Raw genomic sequence first — 19,002 nt, 5'->3', positions numbered from 1 at the left:
ATACCGGATCTTGACTTCATCTATGAAGTCAGGGCCGAATAAATCGGAGTCAGTAAGGTTAGGGACCTCCGCTGGTTTGGGCGCTAAGTCGGCTAGCCCTGCTCTGGACAGCCAACGGGACCTGCGGGTGTTGGATATGAACTCAAAGGTCTGCCCAACCATAAGGGTGGCTCTGCTTATTGCCTTCAGGAGTGCTGCCTTTGATGCCACTAGGGAATCTAAGGAGCTGCTCGCGGTGCCCTCTTTCTCCGCCTTGTTCAGTACGAACAGCAGGGGGCCCGCAGCGTCGGAAACCTTTAATTGGATTTTCCTGAGCAGCTTATCAATTAAGTCTCTCTGGGTCTTATCACCAATAAGCGAAGATAGTGCTGGGTCAATATCAGGGGCGAACAGGGCGGGGATATCTGGGATCCCTGTATGGTTACGCAGAACCATCTCATCCTCTTTAACGAGGGATGTCCTGAAGGCTTACTGTGCAAAGTTATGGACTTCGGACTTTTCCTGTAAGGCCCAGTGGGAGGAATACATTTTGTTTGGGGGTGAGACTCCTGCTAGTGCCACCCTGGCCATCTGCAGGTCACTATATTCGCCTCTCTTAGAGGACGCAGAGGTTCTAGTCACCTCCTCAGACTCCCAGTCTACTGAGGCCTGGCTGCGTACATCTTGTAAGTCAGTTGGACTTAAGGGGCGATGCTTACTTGCCCCCTTACGTAAGCCCTGAGACCTCTTATACTTTTCTGAGGCTCGGGGAGTATGCCCGTGGGCAGGAGACTGCGGTTTATTGCGTACCGCTGAGGTATTCCTACTTCGGGCAATACCTGGGAATGAGACGATTAGTCCTGAACAGGCGTCTCTCTTGGAGCTTTTGCTCACATGTCTCCTCTTACTTGTGCTTTTCCTCCCCTGTAGCGATGCTGAGCTGGAGGGGGAATCGCTATCCTGAGGTGTACTGTCTGCCTCAGAGCTGTCCCTGGTGTCTGCAGACCTGACAGGGTTAAACAGCTTTCTTCTCTTAAAAATAATGTCCTCAGATGAGGAAGTGTCACTAGGCAGCCTCTTTCTGTGTTTGAGGCTCCTAGCGCTGGCTGAAGGGGACACAGGGAGAGTGTCTGTAGCAGAGACAGACACAGTGTCCTCCATCTTCAGCGCTGAGGTAAAATCTGAGCAGGGGGCGGGCTGGTAGCTGCTAGACTCTGTGCGCTCACGTGGCCAGCGTGAGCGCGTCACAGAGCTCATTTGCATGCGCCTTATTGATATGCGCGCATGCGCAGTAGCCCCAGAGCCGTTTACTGCGCGCGCGCCTACAGGCTCCGGCGGCATCAGCCCGCTCCCCCGGCTGTGGAGAAGGTGAGTGAAATTTCTTTTCACTTCTCCTTCTCCAGCGATCGTCGGGAGGCTTGCACTACAACCCACCAGCTGTTGCTAGGTGGCAAGCCTCCCGACGAACAAAATGTATTTGAACTATTCTGCCTTGAAACATGTGCAAACACCCACTTACCTATATAATTACTGGGTGTAGGGAACAAACACCCCACTACTATAACCCCAGGAAGCAGTGCATTTTTCTATCTCACACATTTTCTACCTTTATAGAGAAGATTGAGTAATTTGAATGCCGAGTAAGTATGAAGTCAGGCCCTTATTTTGGTTGACTGGCAAGGCTGCGAATTTTGCAGCCTTGCGAGTCCACCAGAGGTCGCCCGTATAGAATAGATGATTTGCATAATCATTTATGCACAGCCTTGAGTGTGGGCACAAAATCATTTGCTGGTCGCTGACCAGCGAATGATTTTTTAAGCCCTCGCAAATCTAAGACACCTTTTTGGTGTCTTAAAGCCCCCATACACTATGCGATATGGGAACGATTTCACCCGATTCGGATGAATCGAGCAGTGAAATCGGCCCAAATCGCACTTGTAGACATCCCCTCCGATCCGATGTGCGGTCCCGTGCACATCGGATCGGGGTCGGACGGGCTGCACATAAGATTTGCCAAATCTTATGTGCAGCCCAGCCCTGGAACCATGCAGCAGCAGCAGCGGGCGGGGGATGCCGGCTATAGAGAGCCAAGCAGGGGGAGGCTGCATATGGCACCGTTCTGGAGGAAGCTGTTGCGGTGGGGTGACAGCGGGAGCAGGGAGAACTTGATGATATGACGTTGGCTGCCAGGGCCCGGGCAGCGCCGCAGCGGCGGGAGCAGATAACTTGAAAAAAAAAAAATGCCCATAGAGATGACTAGCAAGCCATTGATTGGCTGAGACCTTTTTTTTTTTTCCAAGTTATCTGTTCCTCCTGGCTCCCAGCGTCATCAAGTTCTCCCTGCTCGCCTCCCGCTGTCACCCCACCGCAACAGCTTCCTCCTGCCCGGGTCCCTATGTAGCCTCTCCCTGCTCGGCTCTCAATTAGCCGGCATCCCCCGCCCGCTGCCGTCCCCGCACGGCTCCCTCCTCCATGCGATTTATCATATGCAAACCTTGGCACATCAAGTGCCTAATCGTGTGTCCCCCTCCCGGGGAGCTGCAGGGGAAATCAGGTCCGACTTGTCCCTAGGACAAGTTGGACTAATGTATGGGGGCCTTTACATCTGCGAGTGCCTGAATGGGAAGCGGACGTCAGCTGCCTGCCCCCCTGCACCCGCGTAATCGGGGAATTACCATGAGAACGCCCAGAGTTTTCATGGAAATGCCCATGAAACGCTTGGCATTCCCATGGGGGAATCCCCTGGCGCGCAACCCCAACACCCTCCAACGGCTGCACATGCACATAACTGACTATGCGCAGTGGCAAAACATCGCTAGCCTACGGGAACTCGCAGGGGAGCAAATCAGTCTGAATAAGGCCCTCAGTGTGGGGATATGCAGAGGCTAGAAGCTTATATGAAGCTGAATGAGAGAAAGATCAATGTTCCAACAGCACTTGGGACAGTTACATGGTTATCACTTCCATACTGTATTTCTAATACTCAATTGTAACCTTTAGCATAGATGAATGAAGTTAAATTATATTTTAATGCATCCTCACACTTTTCCTTTATATATGATACTTAACCCTTTGAGTGCCAACATCTGTGATATATCCACTAAAAAATGCCAGCGTCGCTCATATTTGTTATATAAATTCAAATTAAAAAAAAGTTGTGTAAATAAAGATTATATTTCCTATATAAAAGGTAAACATTACAGGTCATTATGATGAATACAAAGGTTTGCTTAGCAATTTTCACACCTATTTTGACGCAAAGGGTTAAGAACTTCTGGGGGATAGGGATCTTAAACTGCACACCCTAAATACACACATCTTAAGAATTGCTATCATGCTGGGACTTGTAGTTCTACAAAAAAAGAAAAATACATTGCTGATGCAGACTCTACAATAATTATAATGTGCTCTAAAAGTGAGCAATATTGAGGTTCTTGGTATATGTATTGATCAAGAAATACTATCACACCAACCAGCATCTAGGTGACCTTGTCTCTGGTGGGTCCTAATTCTAAGTTTGAATCAGGGGTGTGGGACCCCAAAAAGTTGCAAAAAGCCATTGAACCCAGTGCAGCACACTAGTGAAAAGAGTATATACAGTAGGGCCAGATTCTCTAAGCTTCCAAAGTGATAAAATGGAGGGTGATAAACAGCCAGCCAATCAGCTCCTGTCTGACATTTTTCAAACACCGTCTGTGACATGGCAGGTAGGAGCTGATTGGCTGACTGTTTATCACTCTCCATTTTATCACTTTGGAAGCTTAGAGAATCTGGCCCTAAATAGTGAGTTAATAAGAAAGAAGCAAAAGCTAGGGGTTATAATAAGGTGTTACACAGATGAAGAGTGTTAAAAATGCTATAGAGTAATATTATAGAGTAATTTTAGTAGAAAATGTTATAGTGGTAAAAAACTGCTAAATACATATAACAGTGAATGATTTCACCCCCGTACACTCCCCGGAGAATGGATGTTTATGCTAACAAGTTCCATATACCCTCTCATAAATATGCAGTGCATTGTGTTTGGAGTAGTTGCATGACATAGGGCAGTATTCAATGAGAAAAGTTCTCTGTGTTTTGTGGAGAATTTGTGCTTTGTTCGCCTTGGACGGAGCATTTTGCTCTCCAAAAGCGAGCAACCCTATTCAATGTGAAATATTCTCCGTCTTTTTAAGTGATTTTCTCCATCTCTCTCCGTGTAGCAATTCTCCATCTTTTGATGGAGAGCTGGAATGTGAACTTTTGAACGTAAAGGTTTTTTTTAAAAATTTTGGTGTAAAAAAATCAGGGTTTTTTTCCTGTGAAGGGGCATGTTATTTATATTCATGTGCTTATAGCACATGAATATATATTTAATTTAAAAAAAAAAAATATTTTTTTACATTTTTTTTTTTTTTTTTTTTTACACAGTGCAGCCAGCAGGGGGCCCGAGCGCTCGAGCCGCTCATTAGATATTCATATATTCACTGCACCCGAACGTAACTATGCACGAACGGTGCAGTGAATACTGGGTCCCCCGCTGGCTATAGGGGGGTGCAGCCTGGGTCCTGGAGAGCCCCCCTCCCCTCCACAGTCCTCTGGAGCAGCCAGGGAGACTTTAATCTCTCTGGCTGCTTCCGGCTCCCTGAAAGCTCCCTGCTCCCTGCAGGGGTTAAGACTCGCCGCGAGTGGCGGCGAGTCTTAACCACATTGAATAGAGGGAGCAGGAGTGGCAGAGAGCCCTCCGGAACACGGAGAGTGCATGGAGAGCGAAATAAAACGCTCTCCATGCACGGAGAACTTTTTCATTGAATACTGCCCATAGTAATGTGTTTAGGTAATGGCTAGTTACTGTTAACATGAGAAGGAGCGACTAGTTATTACCTAAGCATATATCAACAGTAAGTGAGGGCAGAGTTATGCTAAATCGGCATTCCACACTTGTTTTGTTAACAGATCATTCTACAAAACAAAATATACAATATGGAGTACAAAAGCAATATCTATGGAAAAAAAAAATACAATAATGATACAATAGTAAAATATTTACCAAAAACTACAACTGAAGTGAGCAGTATCAAGTTTCATACTGTTCCCCAGGAAACTCTGGCCTAGGCCTTGTAAGGGGAGCAGGGTGGGAGGTAGTTAAGCCAGGGGCACCAATATATGCCTGTCCCCTTGCTGTACAGATAAGCGGTTATACAACACCAAGGAATAACCCAGGTTGGACCCAGGTCAGCGCTGGTGTAAAAGGCGCCAACCCAGGTCCAGTAACACTGGTCTCCTACCCAGGTCCTGACCAGGGTTGAACACTGGTTGGACCTGGGTCGTAGGCGGTGTAAATGGTCCCAACCCAGGTTGGGACATCCAGGTAGTGCTGAAAGGATAAACAAAAAGATTAGATATCCAAGAGAGGACATCAAAAAGTCTCCCGGGTGGGGCACAGCCTTCTTTTAAGAATCAATAACTGTTAATACAAATTTTATTAGTTAAAACATGACCCTATTTTAGGGTCATGTTTTAACTAATAAAATTTGTATTAACAGTTATTGATTCTTAAAAGAAGGCTGTGCCCCACCCGGGAGACTTTTTGATGTCCTCTCTTGGATATCTAATCTTTTTGTTTACACGTACCCCACTCCCTGGGAGCACCTCCACAATCATATAACGTAAAAATATTTACCTCATTGTATTGATTGGAGTATGCCTTCTCATTTTCTGTCACTATAGCCCAGTGCCCTAGGCCTTTCCCCATCCCCCTTTCCCTCTTATTTTGCAAGTGCTGAAAGGATACCAGAAGTGCCGGATGCCTTTCCACAGTGTGCTGCAGTGGCAAAAGACAGCAGCCAGGAAGGATATGAGCAGTGCACACAGAATTCATAATTGGATGCAGTATCATTTATATATATATTTTTTTAGGGGGGGGGAGGCTGGGGGGAGCACATGGATGATGCTGCACTTTTATACCGCTATGTGTGCTTGAGCACTGAATAAAACTTTTTGAAAAATATTTTACAAAATAAACAAACCAACGTTTTTCAATGCTAACTTGTCAGGTCTTTTAATTTTTATTTAAAATATTTGAGGGAAGGTGGGATGGCAGTTTATTGGTCCTAAAATGGACATTTTTTATGTCATCCATAGGGAAAAGCAGGACTGACCCAGGTTCAGTGTAAACGGTGCAGACCTGGGTCACAGTGCTGTGTAAATGGGGTATGAAGCTGGGTCCAACCCTAGAAACTCCCGTGTTCAAAGACCAGGGTCCCACCAGGGATTTTGGTGTAAAAGGGGTATTATTCTGCTCATTCTGTAGTGTGAACCATAGAAGCTGACATTATTTACCTTTTCAAACTGCAATTTGATTCCAAGGGCAATGATTAAATACTTGTATCCTATCTGCAAAGAAAGAAAAAAATATATTATTACTGAAGTATGCTATGTAACATTAGAGAACGCTTAAGACATCTAGGCAGCTGGCACCCTGTTGTGGAGTTACAGTAGTCTGTACAGTTTTGTGCTGTTGAGAATAGCACTGAGGTCACAATGTCACATGGAGGAAAGAACTACAAGACTAATACAAGGACAGGGGGAAGGCAATATTGGTGCAAGTAAAGTGACCTGACACAGTACAAAACTACGTGACCTCTTTTGCACTGTTGTTTAAAATAATGCAGAGAGTCGGAAGATGTAACTAATCTGTAGAGCTGATCTGCAAGTGCAAAATTAAGCAACCCAGCTTGAGGATAAATAGGCAAACTCATGATATTTTCTGGAAATTCAAAGTCTTCTGAAATAAGGTATATTTTTTGTAGGTAGTGATACATATTTACGGATACCGATAGTGGAATATGACTAGTCAAGTACTAGACAAGTACCACAATACGCTCAGCAATGAAGGTGTTAAATATCTGGTCTTTATATGTAATGTCTGTTCTAAGATAAGTATGCCTGTGGACAGTCCACAACAATTCATTTTACAGACAAATCCTGTAATCTATTCACAAACAAATACCATTATGGTATACAAGGTAGGCATAACGGGGTGTGGATTACTAGACAGACAATCTAGAAGTCAACCCCAAAAGGTTGACATACAATAGTTGATAGAGTCAAAACGTCAACATGAAAAAGATATACATGAGGTTTCACATTTTTTGCTACAACTATGATTTATCTTATGTGCAGACCGTCCGACCTCTGACTCCGACCAGATGCACAGGGGGCTGAGCATAGGGTCGGAGTGGATGTTAAACCATGCAATTTGGCCCAATTTTACCCGATTTCTCAGCCTGATCCATCGGAATTGTGTGAAATCAGGCCTAAATCACACTAGTGTGTAACATAATTACACACTTATCTATCAGGGCCATATTTTATACAGCTACACCGACTTATCTGTAAAAAATATATATATATATATTTCTATAGCCTTCCTTGAGGAGGCACTCTCACTGTTAGCTTGCAGCAATGGATAAGATAAGCACAAAAAACTGGTGCCTTCCGTATGATTAGCATATATGTATACGCCAAATGTATAGTCTTCCTGACGGCGGCACTCAATGAAAACACCACACCATAGGCGATATAGGTAAGAAACCGACGTTTCAAGGCCGTCTGGCCTTTTTATCAAGGTGCAAAGAGATACTCTTTGCACCTTGATAAAAAGGCCAGACGGCCTTGAAACGTCGGTTTCTTACCTATATCGCCTATGGTGTGGTGTTTTCATTGAGTGCCGCCGTCAGGAAGACTATATATTTCTATAGTAAATTACTTCATAGACTGAGAGAACTAAATAAATGAATGTGTGTAAGCCTATAAACCTATGCTTTATCCACATTGCACAAGCTCATCTAGGGCCTTATTCTGCTTTGTACACAACTGGGCAAAACCATGCTGCACTGCAGGTGGGGTAAATGTAACAGGTGCAGAGAGAATTAGATTTGGGTGCAAACTGAAATCTAAATTGCAGTGTAAATATAAAGCAGCCAGTATTTACCCTGCACAGACACAAAATAACCCACCCAACCATCTAACTCTCTGCACAAGTAATTACATCAGCGCCACCTGCAGTGTATAAAACCAGTAGTGTGCTTTTTTTTTCTCTTTGCTAACAAAACTGTGTCAGACCCCTAGTCAGGAACATCATACAAGTATCACAGATAAACGCGCTCTCAAGGAGAAGTCCCTTAGCTCACTGTCTGCTCTCTGTAGATAACAAGTTAAGTCACAAAACAACAAAGTGTTTTGTACTTTCTTTCCCCAAACATCATGCAGCCATTCTTAAAGTTAAGTTCCGTATGTCGCTTTGCACACAGAATACCTCCCTACTTTTAAGACCCAAGGATTGCTGTCAAGGAACTTGGTATGGGGGTTGTGGACTCATATCACATCCCTTGTTTTAATCATTTTAGGGGTGCTCCCGAATCAGCTGGGCAGCCCCCAGACCCACTACACTATACTGCTTAGATGCTGTGGGATAGTTTGGAGGGATGACATAAAAACACAGAATCTGATGACAGATACGAAACACATCTAGTCTGCCCTTTTTTTTAGCCTTTAGCTATCCTCAACCTTATTTGATCCTTAGTTCTTTTTAAGGATATTTATATGCCTATCCCAATCATTTTAAAATACAGAAACAGACACATAGAAGTCATACATAGTGGTGGATTTGACCTTGGGGCTGCAGTACCCCAGTAATGCCTTAATCATGGGCTGCCTAAAAGTGGGGGTGACTTTCCATTGGAATCGGTCCATACTAATCATATGATGGAGAAACTGTCCCAGATGGTGGTGTTTTCTCCCTGTGATACTGCCAGCCCAAGCTGCAATAGCAGAGGACACTTGGGAAGCCATTCCTCTGCTATCACGAAACCCAATACAGCTTCTACAGCTTGTTTTGACAAGCTTAGGCAACACCCAAGGGAGGTGAGGGTGAAAGCAGAAAAAGCACACTATTGTCCCGTTGCTGATTGGCCCGAATGCATCCTGAGACCCCTGCCATTTTGTCACCAGCTGCCTTGAAACAAACATTTCTTCAGTCATTTTTGCATGTCTTCCGACAGGAAACCGTGAACAGAAAATTCCCATATTAAATGTGATGTTTTATTGTGGGGTGACTTCACCATGCCAAGTTTTTTTATACCATAATTAACAATATTGCTGTTACTATCTTATACTTTTTAATGGCTCCAAATGTGAATCCTCTATTCCAAAATACGAGTGTACCTCTTTATCGTCATCTATGCGGATACAGTTTTTGTCAGGATCAAAACCTTTCACTTCCGATTTGATCCATTTGACACCAGATGGGATCAGGCTTGAAGTCGGGCGAGCAGAGCTTGCCAGTTTCTTGGCACCGCCACCAACAAGAGTCCAAATGGGCTGGTAGTAGTGTGTCTAGGCAAAGAAGGAGAAAGGAGTTAACATATGGAGCTGTTCGGTTATCATCTTTAGTCGGGAATTGCTCATGCACACAAACTGTAGCTGAAATGTTCTGAAAGCTGTATGGCCGTCACAGGCAGCACACTTTTTTTTAAACTCACTAATCAAATAACATTTTAAAAGACTGAGGCTAATTCAGATGTGGTTGGAGTTGCTCTTCCTGCTACTAAGATAGAAGCTGCAGCAGCAGCAGCAATAATATGGTAATGCAGCGGAAGGTGTCACGCCGCCTGCTGCATTACTGATCCGCACTGCATCCAAGGCGCAGTATTGAAAGTTTCGCAGCACCATTGGCCAGCTGTCAGCTGCTGCAAGTCCTATACAGAGGCCAAGAAATATCTGTCCCCTGATGTAGATCCTGGCCTCTCCCCAGTAATGATGGTGACACGCCACCATTTGAAGAAACAGAGTCATCACCCCCTAGCTGCATTAGACTGTCAATCACTGATACACCAATACAACAATCTTCTCTAGTCCCTAAGTGAGCGGTTTTGTAGTTATGCTTGGCTCCTTCCTCTCTTTCACATCACACATTCAGGGCCAGGTATACTGTACTAATGTGGGTACAAACTGAAGCGATTCCCATGACTGTTGATTTAGTTAACTATATTGGCGGCGCCGCGGGAGAACTATATAGCGCATACACACTGACTGATATTGTTCAAAATATCGGTCAGTGAGGACACCCGCCCCCCCACTGCTTACAAGCAGTCATTTATGAGATTATCAGATTGAACTGCATGTGCAGACAACAAGAAGAATGATTAAGGACTCACAGCTGTGAGCATTGTTAGCGATATTGACAGTGCACACTGGATGATATGCATGTGATATCGTTGACTATATCAATATAGTCAATATCATTAACCATATATAGCGCAGTGTGTACCCAGCTTAAGCTTCAAACAGTGATTAAGTGGAGAATAGTTAACTACCAGCCAATCAGCTCCTAACTTCCATACTATAGGCTGTGTTTACAAAATGAGCTGGTAGTCCGGTAGTTTATCACTCTCTATTACTTTTTGAAGTTTAGAACATCTGGCCCTGTTCAGTACCTTTTGCAGCCCTGCCATTTTCATCTAAAAAATATTTTCAGGATCAGCCCTTTTTCACCCTGGATGCTACTAAAACCCTCAACTACGCACTGGTTATGTCCAGGTTGAACCACAAGTCTCCCTGACTACCACATCCCATCACTCTAATCTGTCAGGTTCCACGGCTACTGCCCAGCTCATCTTTCTCTCCACACGTACTACATCTGCCTCCCTCATGTGCTGTGCCTTCCCTTATACCCCTTTTAGACCTACTACCCGGGAATTACCCGGCATTTTGACTGCTGGGTCATTTTCCCGGGTGCAGCCTGCACACTTTCACACTTACAGCAGCAAAATTACCGAGTGAAGCAGTTCTACCCAGTAATTTGCTGAAAAACCCGGGTTTTTCTTATGTCTGAAAGGGTCAACCCAGGTCTTAAATCCCGGGTCCTCAACCCAGGTAAAAAGAAGGGTCGGAGACCTGGGTTTTAACACCCGGGTTGACCCTTTCAGACATACCAAAATCCCGGGTTGATGCGCGTTCATGTGTAAAAACCTGGGATTTTGCCGTATGTCTGAAAGGGGTATTACTTGTACATTCAACTTCTCCATACTCCCCACTGTCACAAACATGGGGGTTTGATCTTCTGTTCCCCAGTTTCGGCATGTTCTGCCTGGATTCATTCAACCTGCAGTCATTGTGTGTGAACTATGACCAGCTCTCCCTAATTAGATACCTGAGATACTCTAGCCCAGTGTTCTGACAGCTGTAACCCCTTTAGCTCCCTGATAGCAGTGGTTCAGGATTCTCCATTTGAACTCTCACTAAATTCCTCTGAGTAATTAGCAACAACCTGGGTGCAGCATTTGATTCTCCTCTGCAATCATCTCTGTTGTGTCTGGATCTGAAAGCCAGCATTTCCTGTGCATTCTAAAGGCCCCCATACATTAGTCCGACTTGTCCTAAGGACAAGTCAGACCCGATTGTCCCAGCAGCTCCCCGGGAGGGATCACATTCGATTAGGCACTTCATGTGCCAAGTTTTGCATGTGATAAATCACATGCAACTCCCGGGGAGCTGCAGGGACAATGGGAGCGGGGGATGGCAGTGGGGGTATGCCCGCGACCAGTGAGCTGGGCATGGGGGGCGTCGCAGGGAGCCGGACAGGAAGCCACTGCCGTCAGTGGGAGCAGGGAAGGGGGGGGGGCGGCGCAGGGAGCCGGGCAAGAGAAGACGCTGCTGGGTAGCGGCTGGAGCAGCATCAGAGGAGCACTTCAAAAGAAAAAAGCCCATGGAGATGAATAGGAAGCCATTGATTGGCTGAGACCACTCAGTACCCCGCACGGCTCCGGGCAGTACATACGATTTAGTAAATCTTATGTGCAGCCCATCCGACTCCGATCAGATGTGCATGGAACCGCACATCGGGTCGGAGGGGATGTTAACATATGCGATTTGGGCCGATTTCATGGGCCGATTCATACGAATCGGGTGAAATCATGCCCAAATCGGACAGTGTATGGGGGCCTAGGAGTTAGGCTTCAGTGTTTTATGGCCTACTAGTCCTCTCTCCACTTCAAAGCCTACCTGGAGTAATGACATCACAAGGTCTGATCATCTGACTATGAGCTATCCAATCCTGTGTCAGCCTAAGTCTCTCTGAATCACCTGTCTCTAGTCATTAATCACCTAAGTACAAATAGAGAGACATGGGACCCAAAGGCTGTCAGTTCCTTAAGTCACACAGCTAAGTGTGAGCTTAGCATCTGAGCCTCCCGTGTGAATAATACCTACTGCCCTGGTTAATGTAAACCTCTGCTCCTGTTATCCAGCCTCTCCAAAGCTATAATCTGGTTCCCAGTCCAGTTCACAGTCTGCTTCTATTACTATCCAGCCCGGTCACGTTGTATCCAGTCCAGTCCTATTCATATCCAGCATCCAGTCCAGTTCTATTCAATATCTAGTCTTGTCCATAGTGCACTGACTACCACTACCGTTCAGTCATACAACTATACAATCATCATTCTGCTATCAAAACCAACTCCCTGGTGATTCAGTGGTCAGGATACGTCTCTCTCTGCTGAATCCCGGGGTCGGTTCCTGGTCAGGGATCACCCTCTGTCTCCTCACCTTCCTGTTTCCACCTACTTGCACAGACCTCACACATGCCAGGTTCACAAAACTCATAGCCATGACCCCTACAATGGCACAGAACCCTTGTTTTCTGCATACCTGCTGCTTATTAGAGTGCCATTATCAGTGCTGTAACCATCCGACTACATGTACAATACTGGAACGGCTCATTGTGGCTCATTCCGAACTGAAAAATCTTGATGTAGTAAAAGAAACTTAAAAAAGACCACGGGTGAGATTTATTAGGATGAGAGATTCAGAAAGTGAGAGATTTGGTAAGAAATCTCCAGGTTTTTTTAAAGCGGCAATCATTTACAGTTTGATTTTGCAGTGTAAATGATTGCCGCTTTAAAAAAACTGGAGATTTCTTACCAAATCTCTCACTTTCTGAATCTCTCATCCTATTAAATCTCACCCCACATATGCAAAATTTCACAGCACAATGAGCAAAGCAAGGATTTATTGTACAGTACCTCACTTGGCTCTATGATGGCAACTTTTCCAGCTCCAACTTTTCTCCTCATACGCGCGCTCATGGTGATTCCACCGGATCCGCCTCCAACAACAACCACATCATAATATTCCTTGGCGGCATACCTGCTGGTCACATGTAGGCTGCGACAGGAACCATTATGCACTCCTGCCCTGAGTATATGGGCACATTGATGGACATGGGCCCCACACGGCATCAGCCCAAAAAATGCCATCTCAAATGTTTTTATCTGCAATCAAAGGAGTAAAAGCATTTAATACAGGCATATTACATTTATTTTATTTACAATTGCCTGTAATGTTCTGTCTGGTTGTAAGACACTGTCCTATGTTTATAGGTCATTTGTAGAAGTTGGGGAATATATATATATATATATATATATATATATATATATATATATATATATATATATATATATATATATATATATACACACACACACACTTGTCCAAGAATAGGCACTCCCAGAGACAGGTTTGTAACTTGAGCCGGTGCCCTCACAGGTAGAGATATGGGCAGGTGTGGTGCGGCACTCTCGGCATAATAAGACACACAAAGTCAGCTTGTGGTCAACGTTTCAATTTTATAGGCAAAAAATCCTGATGACAATTTTGCCTATAAAATTGAAACGTTGACCACAAGTATGTATGTATATATATATATATATATATTGAGATATATGTAGTTGTAATTTACATTCTGATAAAATAAGTTACAGAAAATCGGTATCGTGGCCTGGAATGGAATCAATTCATTTTTATTTACAACATTAAAAAATGCATAAATGAAATTCCATAAGAAAAAGGAGTACTCACAATTCACATACTACAATTCAAACTTAAAACAGAAGGAAAAAAATGTTACGCAGCTGACTAGTACCACAACCTAAACACCTATAATGGTTTTCAGAGAGTAACAGGGAGAAAAGAGAAAGACAATGATGTCTAGGATCTGAAATAATTATAAAAGCCTTGACTTTACTCCTTTTAGTAAAAATATCTGCCATCCTAGGCAAGGGTTGGCCAATGATTTTTTCAGTGGCCTAACTACTCTATCTAAGGAGCCACGATCAGAACACTTGAAATTCCCATACCATACTGCGATATCATTAGTTAACAGGCTCTCAATTACACAGCAGTAGAAATTCACAAGTATTGGCCTAGACAACCCTGCTGCCCTAAGTCTCCGCAAGAAAAAAAAGGCATTGCTGAGCCTTTCCAACTGCTATAGAGGTATGAGAGATCCATGCCAGATCCGCAGTATAGGTAATCCCTAAAAACTGATGTTCCTAACCCTCTCCACCTCTTCGCCATTTAAAAACAGCGGTCTAACGGTGGATTTCCTAGATCTTTTAAAATCCATAACAAGCTCTTTTGTCTTTTTACGGTTTAGAAGTAATACCCCTTTCAGACAGAAATCTAAAATAGGAGTCCCTCTTCTCCAAAATTTTGTGGAGAACAGAAAGAGCAGCATCTTTAGTGGATCTAATTTACCTATATGCAAATTGATAATGGTCAAAACCCACCAGGATGACACCCGACTGGGTGATCTAAGACCACTCTCTCAAAACCCTTCATAATTAATGAAGGAAGAGCGATCGGGTGGTAAATGTTTAAGCCAGATACTGCTGCAGATTTGGGGACAGGAACAATGTTAGTGGATTTTAATACATTGTGGGACAACACAGTAGGCTAATGATAAATTAAAGATCTTTGTAAAAATTCCCACTAATTGGTCAGCACAAATATGCAAGACCCTACCTGGAATACTATCCGGACCGGGAGCTTTCCTGACATTAGTTTGCTGTAGGCACAACCTAACTGCTGACTCAGATAATTCCAGAGGGGAATCTGACTGCTCACAGAGTTTAACTGCAGGAATCAGGTTCCCCCCCTCAAACCTAGCATAAAATTTATTAAAAAATTCATCCACAGAAGGCCCATCAGTCTTATAAAGACCAGTATTTGAACCACCATGGTTTGTTATATGCTTGAACGAATGCCAAAATTGATCTTGCATCTCCAGATTCCTTAAAATGACCTTCGATTTTATCCACCTAGATCTTCTTATCAAATGGAATACCCTTCTTTAAATTTGAATGAGCAATTGTATATGCTACCCTATCTTAAGATTTAAACGCATTATCCCTAGAGCGTAATAGGGAACGAACCTCGCTATTTATACATAGCTTCTCATTTGGGAATAAACATTCTCTTTTCCCTGGTTACACCCTCAATAAAAAAATTAAAGGTACATGAAAAGCATGGAAGCTAGTGAGTCAATGCTAGAATCATGGGTTGCCTCTTCAATGTACAGGTCCCAATCCATATATTCATGCAAACTCAACAAAGCCCTGTCAGGCCAAACCGTAATATTCTTAACAACTGGCCTAGACTTTTTAAACACTGGAAGATATTTTGGGACTAGGAATAAAGAAGAATTATCCGTCAACCCAATATGCGGTCACAAGACAGTTTTGTAAGAGTCTCTGATGTTCGTATATACATTTGTCTAAGATGTTATTTCCACGTGTGGGGATGCCTATATTCTGCACAAATTTAGGAAGAACCGATTTCAAATTAGCCTGGTTAAAGTCGCCAGCAACAATAAAAGCACACTCCGGATGGGCAGTTAGTAGTTTGGAAATAACATCAAACAAGGTGTCCAAAGCTATAGGAACATTAGCTTGTGGGATGAAAACTGCAGCCACAAAGAACACAGAGAACTTCCGGGGGCAGAAAAAAAAATGGTCTACACCTTAAAAAAATATATTCCAAATCAGCTAAACAAAATTCCTTGATCAGACCTACATCTGTACACCAGTTGTTATAAGTGTATATGCAAAGGCCACCACCTTTTTTTCCTTTCCAGACTCACCAACATCCAGCCAAGTCTTAGTGAATTAATAGGGAGCAGTTATTTAATGGCTGATAACAGTCTATCCTCAGCCTAATCTCGTCCATTTTGTTAGAGAGAGAGAGCGAACATTAGCCAAGAAAACACTAGGCAGAGTGTAATCTAGCCACAGTGCCAGCCCTCTTACCCCTCTTCTGTTTTCTTAGCCTCCGCGGATGCCGTGGGCGATGTAAGTGAAATTGATGGCTCTCCCCCTGACCTCCAGCTCTGCCTCTGAATGCAAATCTATGTCCACCACCATGATATCCATGGTGGTTCCGGTCTCCTTTCCCGGAGCCAGTACCAGGACCAGGAGCAACAGGATAGCCAGCCTCGGACATCTGATCCCCCTGCCTCACACAGGAGGCAACAGAACACCCAGCAGCTGGCCGTCCATCCAACCTGGTGCCTGTAATGCCGTGCAGCAGAGTACCCGGCATGTGGTGTGATGATCTGACTGGCCCAGATGTCATCACACCAGGACTCACCCGCCGGATGAACCACCAGGGAGAAAAAACAACCACTGTAGCCACTGCCAGCCCAGGTCTCCTCAAGCACTGACACACACACACACTCCTGAAGCCGCTGCATCATAGTGCGCTGCCAACCTCCCAGAAAGTATAGACAATAAGGAATGGAAGATAAGGGGATTTTTGTAAGAACTTACCGTTCGAACCCCTTTCTCTGAGTCCAGTCCGGTGACACAGCTAACCTTGGGATGTAGAGGGGTCCGCCAGGAGCCAGGCACCTATGCTTCAAACTTTGGGAGCAGGCTCCTCCCTTCTGCATCCCATCATGCCTCAGTTCGACTTCAAAAGCACACTAGGATACATAACTCAGAACAATGCCTGAACATCTTTTATATATGTCTATATATGCATATATCTTTTAAGGCAACATAACATTAACCATAACATGGCAACACATGAACGGTACACTTAACTGAGCATAAGGGAGGGATCGCTGTGTCACCGGACTGGACTCAGAGAAAGGGGTTCGAACGGTAAGTTCTTACAAAAATCCCCTTTTCTCTTTCGTCCAGTCCGGTGACACAGCTAACCTTGGGACGTTCACGAGCCGGTCCTTTGGGAGGGTACGCTCAGACCAGCAGTTCTCATCACTGCCCGTCCGAATGAAGCGTCCTCCGACGCGAACTCATGGAACCTGTAAAATTTGGTAAAGGTATGAACAGAGGACCAGGTGGCAGCCCTACACAACTGCTCCGCCGTAGCCCCATGGCGCACCGCCCAGGAGGAAGCAACCGACCTGGTAGTGTGTGCATTAATACGAGATGGAACAGGTCTACCCGCTTTACAGTAGGCAAAGGCAATGGTAGATCTTAACCAACGTGCGATGGTCTGCTTGGATGCAGGCCACCCAATCTTATGCACATCATATAGCACCAAGAGCAAATCCGATTTGCGAAAGTCCTTTACCCTCTCAATGTATATCCGCAAGGCGCGGACAACATCCAATCTCTTCATTTTGTCCCTATTTTTAACCCCTTCTGGGGGAACAAAAACTGGAAGTACAATATCCTGGTTCAAATGAAAAGACGTCACTACCTTAGGTAGGAATTTTGGAACTGTGCGTAACACAGCCCTGTCATCATGAAAAATCAAAAACGGTGACTTACATGATAAAGCACCCAACTCTGACACACGTCTGGCTGATGCAATAGCCAATAAAAAAGTAAGTTTCCATGTTACGTACTTCAAATCCGCAGATCTAAGCGGTTCAAAAGGAGGATTCTGTAGTATGGAAAGAACCAAAGACAGATCCCAAGGTGCCACCGGCTGCTTATAAGGTGGTTTGAGTCTAGCAACTCCTTGTAAAAACGTCTGAACCTCCGGCAACAAAGCTACCCTTTTTTTGAAAAAATATGGATAAGGCCGATAGCTGTACTTTTAACGATTGCAGACTAAGGCCTGAAGAAAAACCATCCTGCAAGAAATTCAAAAGTCTAGACAAATTGAATCTGGAGGTGTGCAGCTTCTGTCTCTCACACCATCTAATGTAGATTTTCCAGACCCTATGATTAGCCGCAGACACTGGCTTGCGGGCCCTCAACATGGTCTGTATAACCTCATCAGAAAACCCCTTTTTCTTCAATAAGGAGGTTTCATAAGCCACGCCGTCAAATTTAGACGAGCTGGGTCCTCGTGAAGGAACGGCCCTTGCAACAACAGGTCCTGCCTTAGAGGTAGTTTCCAGGACTCCTTCGACAACCTCAGTACAGTGGAGTACCAAGACCTCCTGGGCCAGTTTGGAGCAATCCGAATTGCTCGTACCTTTTGGTCCCTTATCTTCCTCAAGACTCTCGGCAACATGGGCAAAGGTGGAAAGATGTACACCATCTGGAACTCCCACGGAACTGTCATGGCGTCCACCGCCCAAGCAGTCGGGTCCCTTACTCGGGAGCAAAACATCTGAACTTGACGGTTCGATCTCGTTGCCATAAGGTCTATGTCTGGGAGACCCCAACGACTGACAATCTCCTGAAAGACATCCCGATGAAGAGACCACTCTCCCTCCTGTAGGGATTCTCTGCTGAGGTAATCCGCCTCCACATTTTTGATTCCCGGTATAAAAATGGCCGATAATGCTGGAACATTGCTCTCCGCCCAGCTGAAGATCTTGGATACCTCGGCCATAGCCATCTTGCTGCGAGTCCCGCCTTGATGGTTCAAATAGGCCACCGTCGTGGCATTGTCCGACTGAATTTTCAGTGGAGACCCTCTGAGATACGTCTCCGCCTGCAGTAAGGCATTCAGTACTGCCCTCAGCTCTAGGATGTTTATGGGCAATTTTGTCTCTTCTACTGACCAAAGTCCTTGTAGTCTTAGATGAAGGGTCACTGCCCCCCAGCCCTTCAGACTGGCGTCGGTCGTTATGACCAGCCAATCCCAAGACCTGAGAGATTTTCCCAGTTTTAAATTCTCCACATCTGTCCACCACAAAAGAGACCTCCTGGACTCCGTGGACAGGTAAAGAATCTCCAATTTCATCCTTTTGGCATCTCCTGACCAACAAGCCAGGATGTT

At 44.7% G+C, this 19,002-nt stretch overlaps 1 protein-coding gene across 2 annotated transcripts in view; it reads right to left on the bottom strand.

The window, feature by feature from the left end:
- Positions 1–19,002, bottom strand: part of SQOR (sulfide quinone oxidoreductase) — a 99,006-nt gene that overhangs the window by 29,811 nt on the left and 50,193 nt on the right. For both annotated transcript variants that reach the window (XM_083183970.1, XM_083183971.1), the window contains exons 2-4: positions 13,044–13,292; positions 9,187–9,357; positions 6,301–6,354 (exon numbers count right to left, since the gene is read on the bottom strand). In XM_083183970.1, the coding sequence (XP_083040096.1) occupies positions 6,301–6,354; positions 9,187–9,357; positions 13,044–13,277 (459 nt within the window). In that variant the 5' untranslated portion in view covers positions 13,278–13,292. The remainder of the gene's footprint in view (positions 1–6,300; positions 6,355–9,186; positions 9,358–13,043; positions 13,293–19,002) is intronic.

The sequence above is a fragment of the Crinia signifera genome, chromosome 4 (assembly GCF_055691185.1).
Source record: "Crinia signifera chromosome 4, ASM5569118v1, whole genome shotgun sequence".
Classification (NCBI taxonomy): Eukaryota; Metazoa; Chordata; class Amphibia; order Anura; family Myobatrachidae; genus Crinia; species Crinia signifera.
Note: the sequence above shows the minus strand (reverse complement) of the source record. Positions and strands in the feature narration are given on the sequence as shown.